Raw genomic sequence first — 19,115 nt, 5'->3', positions numbered from 1 at the left:
TTATTCAAATTCTACTTAAATATTAAGAAAAGGTGTGGTGACGCAGAATGTTTTGGATGTTATCCCATAAGGACTTTAAACATGCTTAACCGGCGTCGCCGAATGATGACGTAACTCCACATGATCTTATTTTCTGTTTATACCGGACTCCGGAAATATTTTCTCTAATAGCGATAACAGAAGAGTAAAGTAGAGGAGTTGGTATGGAGAAATTGGTTTAGTGATTCAGAAACGGTATGCCATGTATAAAAGTATTCATTTATTCTGTTTATTGTGGTCTTATTTTTTTGGAATAAAGATGTACATAGCGTTCTTGATGTCGCGAACAAGTGTTCATTCATCAGCTGCAGATGTTTTGGTCTTTAACTCCTCTTAGAATTAAATATTCATAACTGATATCCTGATAATAAATAATAATAATAATAAATAATAATAATAATAATAACTGGTTCATACAAAAATGGAACATTCATATAAGAAATGCATTTTATTCAAAATAAGAGCAAAGCAAAGCTGTGTCATAATCATACCCATACACTGTCATGCTTCATGTATTAATGTATTTGCTCTTCAGTGTGTGGTCCTGGTCATATGTAATGTTGATGCCGGTAATACTGTTTTTATTTATTTGTTTGTTTGTTTTTTGCGTATTTTTGTACCTCTTTGAGCAGTGTGCGGTTCCTGAGCCAAGGTGCTGAATGTCAGAGAGACCATGCAGCCTCTGCGAGATGCCGAGCTCGGGGCTTTCACCTTCTTTGCCTCTCCTCTTCCTCATGATGTGTGTGGCAGCAACGGTCTCCCCCTGACCCCAAACTCCATCAAGATCCTGGGTCGCTTCCAGATCCTTAAAACCATCACGCACCCCAGGCTGTGTCAGTACATCGACATCTCTCGAGGAAAACATGGTATGACCTTTTAGTCAAATTTATATTCATGCCTGTTAATGAACGTCTTAATAAATATTCTCCTCTTATTTTGTAAATGAAGGACTGTAGCAGTAACGGTTGTGCTGGATGGATCTTGAGCTATTAACTATAATCCCCTGACATGGTTGACCTGCACATACTAAATATACTACACACTTTCTGTTCTATTAATGTTACTTTAACTATGCTTTTTCATTCATTCATTCATCCACCTTCAGTTAGCACTTTATCTTGGTCAGTGTCAAATGATTATGGGGCGCATGAGGTGGGAAAACACCCTGGATGAGACGCCAGCCCATCTTAGTGCACCAGGCACACACACATTCATATAATCATTCACACCTAGGGGCAATTTCATAGCCATTAGACCTACTGGCATTTTTAAAACATTTTTGTGGAATGTGGACACAGGGAGAACATGCACTGACACTCTGTACAGACTGAATCTCGAGCTCAGGGTCGAACCAGGCATACTGAACACCCTGAAGCCATTTTCCCCCCAATATGCATTATGTATCACAATATGTAGAACTGATGACAACACACCAACAAACTATGCTTTGCAATGATTTCAATTTAAACGTTACAAAGTGAATTTTTTAAACAAGGAAGTGGAGGGAAAATTAAACAGGACCAAATAGATTTTAACGCACGGTTACTTTGTGTAAGAGTAGTGATGGTCAGTGTTGTATAATAATAATAATTACAATAATAACCACAATAAAACAATAATAATAATAATAATATTGTATTATTATTATTATTATTATTATTATTATTATGTCCCATGTGACACCCCTCTTCATCTCCCTCCACTGGCTTCCTGTAGCCACCCACATCAAATTCAAGGCCTTGATGCTCACGTACAAGACCTTGTCTGGAACAGCACCCCCCTACCTCAACTCTCTCCTGAAGGCTTACGCAATCTACGACCAACACTTAGTAGTACCTACTCAGCGTGGTTCAAGGTCCCTTTCAAGAACATTCCAGAACTGTTCCTCAGTGGTGGAATGAACTTCCAACCTCAACTTCCAAGAGTTAGAGCCCCAAGGTGTTAGAAATGGCTTTGTTACCCTTTCCAGACTGATCTCCTTTCCAGGTTACCCTTTCCAGCCTGGCAGTAATCACGCCTGGGTGTGTCTAGTCTAGTTGAACCAAATGAACAACTAAATTTGGTTGATTGTTTGATTGTGCAGGGGGGGAATTACTTTTTCACACATGGCCTGTTGGAGTTGAGAAAAAAAAAATCTTCAAAAACTGCATTTTGTGTTTTGTTTAAAGAGCTGAAAAAAATAAGTGTGACAAATATACAGAAAAAAATATACAAGGGGACAAATACTTTTTCATGGCATTGTATAAAACTCTAGTCCAAGAAAAACAAATGGATATATGGTGGAACTTGTATCTGTTTGTTTTGCAGATTTAGTAGGTCTTTTTTGTTCACAGACTTTTCTTCATGAATCTGTTTGCAGAAAGACTTGTTGTTGTAGCTGAACACTATGAACGCAGCCTCACGGACCTTCTCAAACAAGACAAACCCATCAGGTAAGCTAAAAACCATAAAAGAAACGTTCATCACACGTGATCTCTCAGTTCATTATTATAGTATTATATTATTTTTTATATTGCCCTCCTTAATTAAATGCTTAGAGGCACACAGATGTGATGTGCTCTTGCTTTGCCATCTACTGGTTAAATCTGTTCACAGCATTTTATTGGGTGATGAATTCACTTTAAAATTCAGTTCTTGTAATTCTATCCTATATGTAAAGCTCTGAATCAAATGAGACATTGATAGTGATATTAAATGATAAGAATTTAAGCATTGATGCAGTAATTCGTGCAAAAGGAGCCAAGTATTGAGTGCATAAATTAACATGAACTAACCATAACCCTAGGTCAACATTTCTGGATTATAAATTCTTTATTTTGATATTTTGAGATACTGGATTTATGATTTCTATGAGCTTTAAGCCATAATCATTAAGGTTAAAACAAAAAAGACTTGAAATATTTTACTTTGTGTAATGAATGTAGAATATATGAAAGTTCCACTTTTTTAATAAAATTGTGGGAAAAAATGCATTTTTCAAAGATATTCGAATTTTTTGAGAAGCACCTGTGTGTGTGTGTGTGTGTACATATATACACACACATTCTCTATGTATTCTCTAACCTCATCAGGCATTATAGCAGAAGACTCAGAGCTGATTGTAGCAAAGGGATTGTAGCACAAAGTATTGACTAAAAGGGTGCCAATAATTGTTGCACACATATAATTAACAAAGATATTTTTTGGATGAACCTGTGTTTTGTTTGCAATTGTTTAATATCCATGAGAGCAGAGTATTTTTGTGAATTTTTGGAACACAAGATCAAACGGTTAAACAATATTTGAACCATTATTATAATCATTATTTACCAAGGGTGCCAATATTAGTTAAGGGCACTGTGTGTGTGTGTGTGTGTGTGTGTGTGTGTATGTGTGTATATATATATATATATATATATATATATATATATATATATATATATATATATATATAATGTGTGTGTGTGTGTGTGTGAGTGTGTATAATGTATATATTTAAAATCACACTAATGCATGAGTATGACACCATTTTGTCCAGCCCTGTTTACTCATTTCCTGTCTTTCCCGGTGGAAACCAAAATTGTTTACTTGTTACTGTTCCTTAGGCTTGTACTATGTAACGATTGTCTCTACTCTTTATTACACAGCCATGAGATCCAGTGACATTTACTTAAATTATGTTGTATTACCACACCTGCCGGCCTTTATACAGTTTGGATGGGAGCACTTAAAGCATAATTTAACATCGGCATTCACTAGTAAAAGTTATCACAGGACAGAAGTCTTTTTCTCCCCTAATAAAATGGGAGATGACCCAGTCGACGTATGAATCTGGAATGATTTGTTGAAATTATTTGTTTTAAGCCCTTCACTTTTAACCGACGCCAGCTGGAACCCTTCTCTCCTTTGCTCTCTGTCTTGGTAAATGGAGAATGTTTCGAATCCATAAATATGAAATAAAATCTATCATCTTATGTTTGACGACCATATGGACATCCAACCATCCATCCATCCATCCGTCAATTTTCCATGCAGGCTCACGGGGGAGCCTGGCGCCTATCCCAGGGACCTCACGGCACAAGGCAGGGGACACCCTGGACGGGATGCCAACCCATCACAGGGCACAATCGCACACACCTGTTCACACACTACGGACAATTTGGCATTTACAATACAACACATGCCTTTGGACTGGGTGAAGAATCTGGAGTACCCGAAGGAAACCCTCGTAGCACGCAGGGCGGAGGCGGGATTCGAACCCCCGACCCCAGAGGTGCGAGGCAAGCGTGCTAACGTTTGAAGGTGCTAAGCCATGGTGCAATCACTTACTATTTTTTATTTTTTATTTTTTTTTTACTATTCAGCTTAGTTTTCACGATTGTCACGGCCAGCAAGCAGTTCCAGACTGCGCAGCTGCTAATATTATTACACCATCTCATTCTCTCTTTAAACCTGAAATGGTAGAATGATTTTGTTATGTTTTGGATGTTTAAATCGTTCATGATTTTTTTAAAAATGGTAAATTGCGAGTAGGGAAAGATCAATCACACAAGCCTACTGTTTGCATTGAAACTCAGCCAGTTATGCAGACTTTGTGCCTGAAGCCCTGTTAATGAAGCTTCTTTCAAAGTCTTTTCCTCATTCCATCTTGATCCAAAATTGAGGTCAAATGGACCTCCTCAGCTTTTTTATACACACCGTAGATCACAATGCTCTAGTCTGGAGACATCTGGGCTTTTTTCCTTTTACTTAATTTGTCACCCGTCTGTATGTAACTATACAAATGACAACATTGTATCTTCGACTGATATTAGTAATACGGACGATGGGATGTTTCCATCCACGCTCTGTCTTCCTTAGCGAGTCGAACCGAACGCTGCAATGCATTATGGGCCAGAAGCTTCGTTTACACACTACTTAATGTGTCACATTGTTGGATTGAAAGAGTTCATGGGAATTTCTCCACAATGTTTTTGGATACCCAAAAAACTGTGCATTATAAAAGCTGTGCATTATAACGTATGATTTTATAAATACATGGAGTCACCCACTTTTAAACCACAGTGCTATTGAATTCTCCATTCGGATTGGTCCAGAAGGTTTCTGTTAATTCACTCATTCTAATACGTTATCGTTTCTAAAGTAAAGTTAGAGCTCACTTAGATTTTTATAGTTGATGCTTAAAAAATGTATAGAATTAAAGCTTTCTGTAAGGAGGCGTTTTGTAGCATTTCGGAAGGCGCACCATAAATTTATCTTGGCATGGTGTCTAAAGGATGCTGGAGGGTTTGTGCAGGAATGTTTGACAGCAATTTGTACGTCTTGCTGTGAACAGCTTTTTCTAGCTCATCCCAAAAATGTGGTGGTGATGCAGAAAACGTGCAGGCCACTAAAGTAATGAAAGCTCACTGTCATGTTGCAAGAAGCATCTGGAATTATTCAGTGGTGATAGATGCCGTGTGACATGCTGGAAGTGTGGACAATCTGTAGCCACGAAGAGATGAAGCGTGTTAGATATGTCGTGTCGTTTCTCAACCGCTATCCGTGGCATAATGTGTGGTAGACTTGCTATTTGAGCCATTGTTGATGTATGTTTGTAAAGGTTGCATGGGAAAAGTCGGAGACGGTGGATGTTTGGAAGTTGGACGCAGCATGGATAGCTCAAAACCCATAAGGTCGCTTGTTTTGCTCAATTCCAATGCTCAGTTGGTTGCTAACAATGACGGTCTGCCTGCCTGACTTCACAACATACAGTAGTCACATGACATCTGATTTGTTGGAATGTACAGGTTGTTTAACCCTCCTATTATGTTGGGGGGAAAAGTGTTACACCCATTATGTTATGGGTCAAAATGACTTCCACAGTTTAAATACACACAAAAACTGCAGAGAACAGCTAAAAACATTAAACCTTTATTATGGCTCGTCCAAGACGAGCCATAAGAAGAAATATTTGCATATAAGTTCATGACCCTAAACGAGGAAAGTCAAAAAATTTCAAAGAGAAAAAGAGAGATTAAGCAGTGTTCTCAAATGTGGAAATGGGTCAAATTGACCCATAACATAGTAGGAAGGTTAAAACCAACAAACTGGCAACTTAGCATAAGTTACTGCTTGGAAGTTTTTTCTTTGACAGATATCGTAAGGGCTCAGCTGATACCACAAGACATGAAAATGATCACTACAGTATCCACATTTCAGGAAATTGCAGGTTTTCTTAAAATACAGTTTTAAACAGATTTCTTCTTTGGAGCTGCCCTCGTGTTTTTGTATTTAAATTTATTGACCTTAATCAAACACAAGACAATGTCTTTTTGTATTTAAAAGCTGTTCATTGTTCATTTGACAGGAAATGATTCATATCCATAACCTGGTATGATTTTTACACCTACTTCTGTCTTGTCAAAGAACGTTAATTACAGGAAGGAGAAATAGGGGAAAGTTCTAAAGGGCAAAACTGATATTCAGAATAATGGGTCTTATTGGAGTTCTGACAAATGTGCCCTGGTTAAATGAGTTTTTCATGACGCTAAACATGTAAATATACTGAAAGATGACAGACAGGATACATTTTGGGTAAAAATCAGAATCACATTTATTCACCATCTATATTATAGGGGTGAAAATCTGTTGATCCTCGGGATATATATCCTATATGATAGGATCTTGGCTGACAGGAGTGGAACCCTGCTGTTGGTGCTCATCTGCCTCAAGATTTGGCATGTTGTACATTTCTGAGATGATTCTCTGCTCACCACAGGTGTAAAGAGTGTAGTCTTCCTGTCAGCTCGAACCAGTCTGGCCATTCTCAGCTGATCTCTTTCATCAACAAGGCCTTTCTGAAACACATGATTAGCTGATTGGATCGTTGCATGAAAAGGGTACAGGTGTTGCCAATAAAGTGACTCGTGAAAGTATATGCTGCATGATATTTTATACAAGAATAAAACAGTATGATAAATGAAGTGCCTGGAGATGGAGGCAGAAATGACAGTGATATTAACAGGGGTAAATTGTGAACGTTACATTTTTGGCTGAACTTTTGTAAAGGCTGGTGTGTGTGTGTGTGTGTGTGTGTATGTATGTGTGTGTTCTAGTTCAGAGCAGGTGCTGCAGATTGCCTATGAAGTGTTGGAGGGACTGGCATTTATTAACAGACACGGCCTGGTTCATCGAGCCCTCAGCCCTCATAATGTGCTCCTGGACTGTGAGGTACAATACACACCATCATAGCTGTATATATATATATATATATATATATATATATATATATATATATATATATATATATATATATATCCATCTGTCAAATCTGATAATACAGAGTGTTACCATTTAATAATATCGTTAGAAAATACTGACGACTCGCTTATCAAGACCTAAGACGAGGGAGACAAGACACTAATCCAAAACATGGACAAAATCAACAGAGAAATAGTTTGCGTAGAACTAAAAGAAAGAACTGAACATCTGGCATAGTAAGGACACAGATGTGAAGAAGAAAGAGAGGGGACGAGAACTGAGAAGAAGCAGAAGGTGCTCAAAAGATATGCATAAGATTTTGTGCAACAGCGGCTCTTTGAGGTTTATATTAATGCACTCATTGTAATGTATTATTGTTTCTTTATACCATGGTCTGTCTGAATACTTGATTCTGATTGGCCGGAAGGTGTGCGTTCAAACTGTATAATGCACAGGTAGTTCCAGTCAGTGCAATCACTGTTCTAAATGAATGCCTATAAACCACTGTAACCATAGTAACATACAGTTACAGCTGCATGCGGTAGTTGAACTCACAGCTTCATTATTAGTAGAGATGCGGCACAGACACAGGTAATTCACACCTCTCTCTCTCTCTCTCTCTCTCTCTCTCTCTCTGTCTCTAATAACCATTTATTATAATTCATTCAAATAAATGTAGTCTTATCACACTACTTTATCTCTGTGTATGATTTAGAGCAGGCAGAATTCTAGATCTAATGACCCATAAATAAAATAACTAATGAAAATGAACTGTTATTTTTATCCTTTCAGTCAAATTTTGCGCTGCAAACATCAGCAACAGCTTTCACTTTTCAATGCTGGCAAGTGACCACGGTTTAAGTAGGGTAATTCACGGCTGGGTTTGCGTTACACGATTTTAATGCACTCCGCGGTGGTTCTTTCCCTCCACTTCATGCATTAAATCGTTTAATGCACACCTAGCCATGGATTATCCCTTACGTAATAACAACTAACGCACGGAGATGTATGGAGGATGGCATTTAACATTTATGGAAGGAGTCTCCAGTGTCAGTGCTTTGTAACACTTGTTTCGGATGTTCCACAACGTTAAATGTAACTTTAAGCAGATAAAAAAAAGTCCGTAAATCAAAATTGGAGTTGTTGGTAAATTTCTGTGGTATAAGAGAAACACAAGAGATTGAGATGTACTGTTATAGGAAAAGAATCGATTCTGGGGTGGTAACATTAACTGTGCTTCACACTGGGTTGCATCACACCAGTCTGATTATTTTCCTTTAACAGCACAATCCCAAGTGTTTTATTCCTAATGGACTAATATTAATATCTTAACATAGTCTATTAGGCCTTTATTTTTTTTTGTGTATTATTGTATGAAAGGTTCCTAAATGTCGTCTTCTTTTGTCGGACGGGTACACAAACTTTTTCACTCGACCTATGCCAGTCTACATACATATCTGTGACAGTATACATAGTTTCCTAAAAGTTCTTGAGAGGAAACTCGCATCTTGTCTCCTTCTCGTGGAAAAATGTTGGAAGGATATTTCAAGGTTTATGTGGACAATAACAACAAAAAATGTTAAAATGGAGGGAAAAAAACATTGTGATCTTCATTTAAATGAAGGAAATCACTAAAGTGTGCGGGCCTTGTATTTAACATAAATAACTGTTATCATGCAAGAGGCCAGATGTTTTTGTGCTCGGTTGTTTTGATGATGCGTGTGTTGTTTTCATTGGTCTGCATCTTTGCTTTCTTCACTCTGTAAACAGGGTAAAGTAAAACTGGCCAAGTTTGGTTTTTATTACATGACGGATCATGGAGCAGATGTGGACTTCCCTATCGGGTGAGTGCTTTTTGTCTCCCTCTAAGGCTTCTCCACACGTCCCACACCTATTATGCATTCTTCTCAAATCAATCCGTATCTTTTTTTTTTGTTCTTTTTTTTTTTTTTTTATATAAAGACGCCTAGTTCTCAGCTCTTTAGGGATGCAGATCAAATCCTGTTCAGATTCCCATTATGTAAAAAAAAAAAAATCTTGAGGGAATCTTTAAAATCCCACTATAGATGCATCACGGCTCTATATCTTTCATGAAAGAGAAGATCAATGAAATGTGCGGTGCACCCATAATGAAACAAGATGAGCTAATATGAGATGTATGTCATCACGGTCCATCTTCATTTTGATCAAAACCAGGTCTCGGATATCAAAGCGAACTTCCTTGTGGGCACTCGTAAATAAGCATAAGGCCCTGGCCTCCCTGTTCGCCAGGGGCTTGCGTCCTAATATCCGGCTAGAGATTGCCTTTCTCAGAGATGGATGATGAACACAGAGTGTGTACTTCTGACCTGGCATGTCCTTGTCTGTCAGCTTTTGCACAGCAACATCTGTCTAGAAAATTCAATAAAGCTTATCTGCCTCCAAACTTTGATGCTGCAGCAGTGATTCACTGTGGACGGTTATGTGAACAATATGAGTTGGCTCATGTGGAGTCAGTATAAAAGGTTTTGTGAGGCTCCGTTCTCTATGAATTCGAAATGTTTTTTTTTTTATTTGTATTTTTTTTAAATTTATTGGACGGTATGCACATATTTCAGACAGCGTCTGTCTGTCTGGCTTCATTTTATTTATTTTTTTCAATTTATTAAAACCCCAAATGGCATAAAAAAATCAAATGAAAACACTTTTGTTTCTTATCATGATTTTTTTTTTTTAGTTGACTCGATGACTGTAATATGACAAAATTTATAAAGTCACCTGAAACCTTATACAAATTTTAGGGTTCGTCTCTTTTTTTTTCCCCTTTCTGTTGTTTCCTTTTATTTATTTGTTAAGTTCTTCAATCTTGAATTTATTCTCTACTGGTAAGGTAGGATAGTACTTTTATGTACTATCTACTTGACTCTAGAATTGCTGTATTGTATAATATTGTTGATTCTTTAGTGTTGGTTGGAAGTGTTTGTTATTCTATGCTAATTAGTTCTCTCAGGTGGTTAATCAAGAGTAATTTCAGTCCCCTTGATGTGTGAATTGTGGGCAGGGCTTACTAAGATATATTGAAGGTTATCCTTCAATCCTTCAGACACTAGTGTCTGTAGAAGTTAGATAACTTAGATAAAGTATCGAGTTTAGTAGTGTTTATTTCTTCTTAAGTGTCAGCCCTATCTTCACTAACTTCATTCCTGACTAGACATGTGCCTCAAACCTGTCTCTGTTGTCACCACTCTCAGACCTAGAAGCTCTCATCCACAAACCAGAGGCCGAACTACCAGTAACCTCATCTACCCTCCTCTGCTGTCTCAGTCTCAAATAGTAGTGGTAGGTGGGCTCTGGAATTACCAGTTTGCTGTAAAGAAAGCTGATTTCATCTCAGCTTTAGCTGCCTGTTACTTTTTTGACTTTCTGGCACTACCAGAGACCTGGCGATCTCCACAGAACTCAGCTACACCGGTTGCTCTATCCTCTGCCTATGCTTTCTCTCACACTCCACGAGAAACTGACACAGGTCTGCTGTTGTCTTGGAGATGGTGCTTCACGCCTCTCTTCCTGTATCATCTCAACATCTCATCCATCGAATTCCATGCAGTTGCAGTTACCTCCCTGATCAACCTTCTCATCATCGTCATCTACCGCCGTTCTGGTCCCCTAGGACACTTTCTTGAAGAAATGGACATGATCCTCAGTTTTTTCCCTACCGAGAGCACCCCTCTTACACTCCGTGGAGACTTCAACCATCCCTCTGATAAGCTTGAGTCCTCTTACCTTCTCCCTCTTCTGCATTCCTTCTTCTTGACATTCAACAGCTGCCCGCCCACTCACAAGGGAGGAAATGTCCTGGACCTGGTTTTCAGTCGGCTCTCTCCAGCTACAGACATTAATGCTACCCTACTCTACACCTCCGATCATCACTTGGTGTCCTTCACCATCATCCTCCTTATCCTGCCTAAAACCAGCTATCAATACTTCTCTCCTACCTGCCGAAACCTCCATTCTATCTCTCGTTCCTCCATAGCTTCCTCCACCCCATCATCCCTTCCAGACCCCGACTCCTATTCCTCCATACCATTGCAGTTAGCCACAGACATTTTCCTCTCCTCAATTTCCTCATCCAGGGACCTCCTCTGCCCTCTATCCTCTAAACCTAGGAAGATTTCTCACCCTGTTCCTTGGCTGTCAGATGTGTTATGCAGCTATCAGAGAGAACTAAGAACAGCAAAGAGAAAATGGAAGAAATCACAACTCGACAAAGATCTTGCCTCTTCCCACGCTCTCCTGTCCAAATTCTCATCTGAAGTGACTTCTGCTAAGACTACCTTCTATAAGGAAAAGCTGGAAACATCTGCACAAGACCCTCGCAAGCTCCACAACATCTTTTCTTCACTACTCAATCCACCAGCTCCTCCTGCTCCGTCCTCCCTGACTGCTGAAGACTTTGCCACATGTTATGATGAGAAGATTGAAAAAATCTGCCAGACTTCCACTTCTACCCCAACTCCTACACCACCCACTGGGGATTCCCCTTCTCCTTCACTGGCACATTTTTCTAATCTAGCAACAGAAGAGATCCTGCAGGTCATCTTGTCCTGCAATCCTACCAACTGCCCATTGGATCCAATCCCTTCCTCAATTCTCCAGACCATCTCACAAGATCTCCTCCCCTTCATCATGACTATCATCAATCGCTCCATATCATCTGGTCATGTACCAACTGCAAGAGAGCAAGGGATATTCCCATCCTGTAGAAACCCATTCTGGTTCCCTCTGACATCGGCATCTACCGACCGGTATCACTTCTCTCTTTTCTTACTAAAATCCTTGAACTCACTGTCTACAATCAAGTGTATCTCTACTTCTCACAGAACAACCTCCAAGATCCTGACCAGTCTGGCTTCAAAGCGGCACATTCCACAGAAACTGCCCTTTTGGCTGTCAATGAAAATCTACATGCTGCTAGATCAGCCAAACAGTCATCAGTCCTCATCCTCCTCGACCTTTCAGCAGCGTTTGACACAGTCAACTACAAGACTCTCTTGTCCACCCTCATAATTCTCAGAATTCATGGTGCAGCATGGCAGTGGTTTGCTTCCTACCTAGAAAGTCGCTCATACCAAGTGATGTGGAGGGGATCCACATCTGCTCCCCCAGGCTCTCCACTAGTGTCCCACAAGGCTCAGTACTTGATCCTCTTCTGTTCTCACTCTATACTCAATCTCTTGATGAGGTCATATTCTCATATTGGTTCTCACACCACTGCTAAGTGGATGACACTCAAATCATCCTCTCCTTCCAACTCTCAGATCCTCTTGTTTGTGCTCAGGTCTCAGCATATCTGGCAGACATCTCATCATGGATGGCAGCTCATCAGCTGAAATTTAATCCCGGCAAAAGTGAACTACTGTTCATCCTAGGTGGTTCATCACCATGTCAGGATCTTGTGATCTCCCTGGGCAACTCTCTGATCCCACCATCGGTTACTGCACACAACCTTGGGGTAACCATGGACAATCAACTGTCTTTTTCCTGGCACATTGCTAATCTGACACGCTCATGTCAATTTCTCCTTTACAGCATCAGAAGGATTTGTCCATTTCTATCCATACAGGCCACTCAGATGCTGGTTCAGTCTCTTATCATTTCGAGACTGGACTACTGCAACTCACTCCTGGTAGGTCTTCCTCTGAGCACCATTCAACCTCTGCAACTGATCCAGAATACAGCTGTTCGACTTGTTTTCAAGCTTCCTAAGTTTTCCCACACTACCCCATTGCTACACTCCCTCCACTGGCTTCCTGTAGCTGCCTGCATCAGATTTAAAACTCTGATACTTGCCTGCAAAGTCAAAAATGGACCAGCACCCAATTACCTCAAATCACTTCTCACACCTTGCACTGCACTACGCTCCCTACGAAACTCTAGCACTGTTAGACTGGTGCCACCATCTCTCAAGATACAAGGAAGGCATGCTTCAAGACTCTTCTCTGTTCTAGCACCTAGGTGGTGGAATGAACTTCCCCTAGATGTCCGAACAGCTGAGTCACTGGTGGTCTTTAAACAACGTCTACAGACCTACCTCTTGCTAAAGTACTTAAATTAGTACTTTTCATTAAAAAAAAATTCCGGGCCAAATTCCTTTAGTTATTCATAACAATGAGTAAGACCAAGGAATATAGCTGTGATGTGTGCCAAAAGGTTGTTGAGCTTCACAAAATGGGAAGTGGCTATAAGAAAATAGCACAAGCAATGAAAATGCCCATTTCCTCCATCAGGGCAATAATTAAGAATTTCCAGTCAGCTGCAAATGTTATGAATCAACCTGAAAGGACACGTGTCTATACTGTCTCAACGCACTGTGAAGAGGATGGTTTGAGTGACCAAAACATCTCTAAGGATCACAGCTGGAGAATTGCAGAAGTTAGTTGCGTCTTGGGGTCAGAAAGTCTCCAAAACTACAATCTGAAGTCACCTACATCACCACAAGTTGTTTGGAAGGGTTTCAAAAAAAAGACCTCTTATCTCATCCAAAAACAAACTCAAGCATCTAATGGAACTTCAAATGGGATCGGGTTCTATGGTCAGATAAACCAAAATAGAGCTTTTTGGCAATGAACACCAGAGGTGGTTTTGGTGCACACAGAGTGGTAGCAATATGGAAAAGTACCTCATGCCCACTGTTAAATATGTTGGAGGCTCTTTAATGTTTTGGGGCTGTTTTTCTGCCAGAGGACCTGGACATGTTGTTAGGATACATGGCATCATGGACTCTATCAAATATCAACAGATATTAAACGAAAACCTGACTGCCTCTGCCTGAAAGCTTAAAATGTGTCGTGGTTGGATCTTCCAGCAGGACAATGATCCAAAGCATACATCAAAATCAACACAAAAATGGTTTACTGACCATAAAATCAAGGTCCTACCATGGCCATCCCAGTCCCCTGACTTGAAACCCATAGAAAACCTGTGGGGTGAACTGAAGAGGAGAGTCCACCAGCGTGGACCTCGAAATGTGAAGGATCTGGAGAGATTCTGTATGGAGGAATGGTCTCAGATCCATTGCCATGTATTCTCCAACCTCATCAGGAATTATAGGGGAAGACTCAGAGCTGTTATCTTGGCAAAGGGAGGTATTGACTAAAAGGGTGGCAGTTTTGTTTCCAATTGTTTGATATCCATGAGAGCACAGTATTTTTGTGAATTTTTTGAACAAAAGATTAAACAATAAAGACAATTTTTCACAGCTTTCTTTGCTCATATCTACCAAGGGTGCCAATATTAGTGGAGGTCACTGTGTGTATGTATGTTAAAACATTATCCCTCAGTCTGAGGAACAGCGTCTGCCTGCCACATTTTGCAGTCTTTTATGAGTTTGAGGAACAGAACTTTGAGGAAGGAAAGCATCAAACCTGCCAAAACTTTAAAGGACATTTGTCCACATGCTGGCCGGCAAATAGGACAGAATTGATGTCCAAACCACAAACACTCCACAAAAATTCTGCCTTTCTTTGCAGCATCCACAATGTCATTGTGGTGTGTGTTGAACATTGTGATATTGTGCGATCAATTATCAGCACATGCCTGACTGCCGGGTGTGGTGTTTGCTAAGCATGTGGGAAAAATTAGACATTGTGCTCTTTGACATCAATGTTATTATTATGGACATTTGAGATTTTATCTCTTCGCTCTCTTGCTTCTCTTGCTTTCCATCTGTGAAGCAAATGACAGGCGGTCTTTTAAACAATATCGCACCCTTTTGTTAAAAAGCCAACACAGAACATGCATTTAAGACGTATAACAACACTGAATGGAGATCTGAATGCTTAATGTAAATTAGCTTTTATCCAACAGGGGAAAGTTTTTACGGAATACTGAAATAAGTGAAAGATTTTTTTTTTTTTAATTCATCAACTAAACCTACTTTCACACTAGCAAGCAAACAAAGCGAAAATGTTTGTGGCCACGGCCTGTCTAATGTTTATTTTTTTAGTTCCAATGAGAAACAGTAACAGCCAAAATGTACAGCATAGAGCCTGCTATACGAATTATACACACCCCTTTTGTTTAAAATGTATGAAAAGTTTAATTTACAAATCAAATTTATTAGGAAAGGTAAGCAAAGCAAACAAACTATCCTAGCCTAGATATTCTCACCACCGACGATCAACAACAGTCTCTGCTACTTCCTTCTAAGCTTTCTTTTTCTTTGTAAAGTCTCTATACACATTGAATGTGAGCTTTTATACTGTATGACAAGATGCGATGAATCCACAGTTAGACACTGCAGGTAGGAACTGAAATTGTGAGTGGGGAACTAAAGAAACGTCGGACCTCTAGTCCGGGATTGGTCTGGGGAATCATTTGAGCCAACTGTTTGGATTTATACATCCATAATTTGCACAGAGTGGAGAAATTTTGAATTCAGATTTCACGTTGTCACTGAAATCATGACGTACTTAGGAATTGACTTACTTGCTTGTTGGCATAACGCAACTGGAACGAGCACCATTTCCTAAGAAAAGTCCAAATTTTAACACAGAAAGAGGAAAAGTTTGAGAAATACTCCAGGGTGTTTACCACCAAATTTCTGTCTGTATTGTTTGTCATGGTTAGGCCGAATACGGTGCATGACTACCTTACCCATCTGCCACTGGACCTCACCGGATCACGGCACATGACTGTTGCACCTGATTCACGTTTTGATTTAATGAGCACTAATATTTAACAGCACGGCACTCATTCCCTGCGTACCAATTGGCATACTTATACTATGTACTAAAAGTATGTACACTTTTTTTGTGAAGAATGATAATGAGTCTTTATTGGTCACGTATACATTACAGCACAGTGAAATTTTTTTCTTCACATACCCCAGCATGTCAGGAAGTTGGAGTCAGAGGGCAGGGTCAAACATGGTACAGCGCCCCTGGAGTAAAGAGAGTTAAGGGCCTTGCTCAAGGGCACAACAGTGGCAGCTTGGCAGTGCTGGGGCTTGAACCCCCGAACTTCTCATCAGTAACCCAGAGCCTTAACCGCTAAGCCACCACTTCCCCCTTTCTTTATTTTTTTAAGAAAAAGTACATACTTTTGAGTGTGTAGCAAAAGAGGTTGCACATACTGGGACATACTAACACGTAACGGAAGAGAACGTTGTTACCCAGAAGAGAAGGCTATCACTGTAAAAAAACTTTTCTTCATTCATTATCCATCCATCCATCCATCTTCTATACTGCTTATCCTTTGCAGGGTCACGGGGAACCTGGAGCCTATCCCAGGGAGCATGGGGCACAACGCGGGGTACACCCTGGACAGGGTGCCAGTCCATCGCAGGGCACAATCATACACATTCACACACTACGGATACTTTAGACACACCAATCAGCCTACCGTGCATGTCTTTGGACTGGGGAAGGAAACCGGAGTACCCGGAGGAAACCCCCGCAGCACGGGGAGAACATGCAAGCTCCGCACACACAGAGCAGCGGTGGGAATTGAACCCCCATCCCTGGTAGTGTGAGGCGAACGTGCTAACCATTAAGCCACTGTGCGCTGTGCGCTATCAAATCCCTTGATTTATCTTTCAACATTTTATTTACACCTCTCTACCATGCTATTCTTGAATTTGGCACAGCAAATTGTCACAAAACTCCTCCTCCCTCATGCAATGGAGTTGTAGCCAATATTAGCTGAAAAAGTGTCCATGGATGCACACTTCGAAAATCCACCAGAAATAGTAGACCATCCGGGTACATTTAGGATTCTCATTTCATCATACTACGATTTGGGACACACTCATTGTCATCTCGGATACTATTTAGCACTGATAGTGTGCCAATTGGGACACAGGTATGTGTAGCTTTTGTCTTTCATTGCTTTTTGTTGTCAGGTCGTACCCTCTAGTCTATATATCTTTTTGCCTTGAGATCATAGGTCATGTCTAGATGTCTAAGGTTTTGTATTGTTCTGTATTGTATGTGTTTTGTTTCTTAATAAGCTTGATCTGCACTTGCTTCTATCTGCGCTTAGCAGAATTTCAACATTTTCCTGTACTTAGAAAAATCAGAAAAGCTGTTCACTGAAAACGTCCTTATAATCAAAGTCCAAGGGCAGATATTGATAAATGTTTAAAATATGTAACTGTATAACAAATTCAAAACCACAACCGTTATAGTTACACAGTAAAGACCATAGGATGAGACAGGACATTAGGATGAGACAGATGTAAGAGAAAGTCTTACTGAAGGTGTTCTTATGGAGGTTTATGCTTAGGTTTTACGAATTTTAAACTGGAGCAAAATGCAGTAAAACGTCATTCTGGTTATGATACAAACTCCTCCCTTTGAAAAAGTAGTCCCATCTCTGAAAGAATGGATTGTACGTATTTAGAGCTTAATAAAGAATACCTTTGAAAAATGAATGAAAGTTTTCTAAAAAAAAAAAAAGGTAATTTGTGTAAATGTTTATTGATGGAATTTAAGAACTGCCCTTAGAGTTGCGTTAAAGTGAGGCGTGCATAAACAGATTTTCAGTGTCAATTTTTGTTTCTAATCACACACATGCTACAGATACTGTATAGTAGATAGAGATTAGAGTTAAAATAAATAAATAAATAAATAAGTGTGGGACTGGACTATTCCTTTAATGCCCCTGATGTGTATGTACTAATCATCTCTCTCTGTCTCTCTTTGTGTTCAGGTATCCATCTTACCTCGCTCCTGAGGTTATCGCCCAGGGCATGTTCCAATCCACTGATCCCTCACTCAGTGAGATCCCTCTACCCTCGGGCCCCAAGACTGACGTGTGGTCTCTGGGGATGCTCCTGTTTGAGCTCTGTGCTGTATGAACTTCTTTTCTTTTCTTTTTCCTTTAACTGACTCGGCTGTAGCCATGGTTTTTCCCAAGAGGAAAGCTGTTTTTCGTCTTCATGTGCATTTTTCTGTTCTAACAATCATTTTTATAAGTGTAGAAGACTTGTTTTTCATATAATAATAATAATAATAATAATAAATAATAATAATAATAATAATAATAATAATAATAATAATAATAACAACGTATTTGTTTTTCCTAACAGGGAAGGCAGGTTTTACAGAACATTGAAATTAGCGAGAGATTAAAGTTCATCATCACTTTAGGTAAGCTCACATACAGACTGTTTCACATTGTTATTGCCATGTTCACGTTTCTCACTGAAAAGTTGCTATTAAAAGGCTGATTGGCTGATTTGAGACTTTGTTATTCCTAAATTTTGAACATTAAAAGCAGCTTTTAGATCTGTGGAAAGGAACGGGTGGAGGACCTAAGAAGAACACACAATCAATCAGCCAATCATTGAAGAAAATTCATTTACAAAACCTCGTCGTAGCAAGACGTTTGATCCCGCCCCTTCTCTTATTATACTTTAGTAAAAGTTCTCTGTGTAGTTTTATAGAAAGGATTATTTAGTGCAACTTATATTAGTATTATTATATTAGTGCAACTTCTAACAATATTAGTAGTGAGATAAGATTTTTCTTAGAGGTTTCATACATAAATACATACATCCCGAAGTGTCTTATTTCTATTATACGACGCGCGTTAGCCAGCCTTTTCAATTTTTTAATTAAAGAACAACACACTATGCTTTTTATCCATTTATATATGTCTGCGAGACAAGTTAGTTCTTTTTATCACTTACATTATAGCAGCTATGAACACTCACCGGTCTCTCACTGCTCTTTCTCTCTCTATGAAATGATGCAGCTTGTTACGTTACTGAGAAACCAAACTGGTATTTGGTCCACGCTGTGCGGTTCTTCTGAGTAGCTCAGTCTGGACCAGCTTTTGAGTTGTTTGGCTTCCCATAGCTCTTTGTACATTTC

At 39.5% G+C, this 19,115-nt stretch overlaps 1 protein-coding gene across 1 annotated transcript in view; it reads left to right on the top strand.

Annotated features, from left to right (window-relative positions):
* The first annotated feature begins 115 nt into the window (after positions 1–115).
* tbck (TBC1 domain containing kinase) overlaps positions 116–19,115 on the top strand; it is an 84,299-nt gene continuing 65,299 nt past the window's right edge. The window contains exons 1-7 of the mRNA XM_053621981.1: positions 116–234; positions 672–905; positions 2,399–2,471; positions 7,116–7,230; positions 9,031–9,104; positions 17,950–18,091; positions 18,329–18,389. Of these exons, the coding sequence (XP_053477956.1) occupies positions 713–905; positions 2,399–2,471; positions 7,116–7,230; positions 9,031–9,104; positions 17,950–18,091; positions 18,329–18,389 (658 nt within the window). The 5' untranslated portion in view covers positions 116–234; positions 672–712. The remainder of the gene's footprint in view (positions 235–671; positions 906–2,398; positions 2,472–7,115; positions 7,231–9,030; positions 9,105–17,949; positions 18,092–18,328; positions 18,390–19,115) is intronic.

The sequence above is a fragment of the Ictalurus furcatus genome, chromosome 3, assembly GCF_023375685.1.
Source record: "Ictalurus furcatus strain D&B chromosome 3, Billie_1.0, whole genome shotgun sequence".
Taxonomy (NCBI): Eukaryota; Metazoa; Chordata; class Actinopteri; order Siluriformes; family Ictaluridae; genus Ictalurus; species Ictalurus furcatus.
Note: the sequence above shows the minus strand (reverse complement) of the source record. Positions and strands in the feature narration are given on the sequence as shown.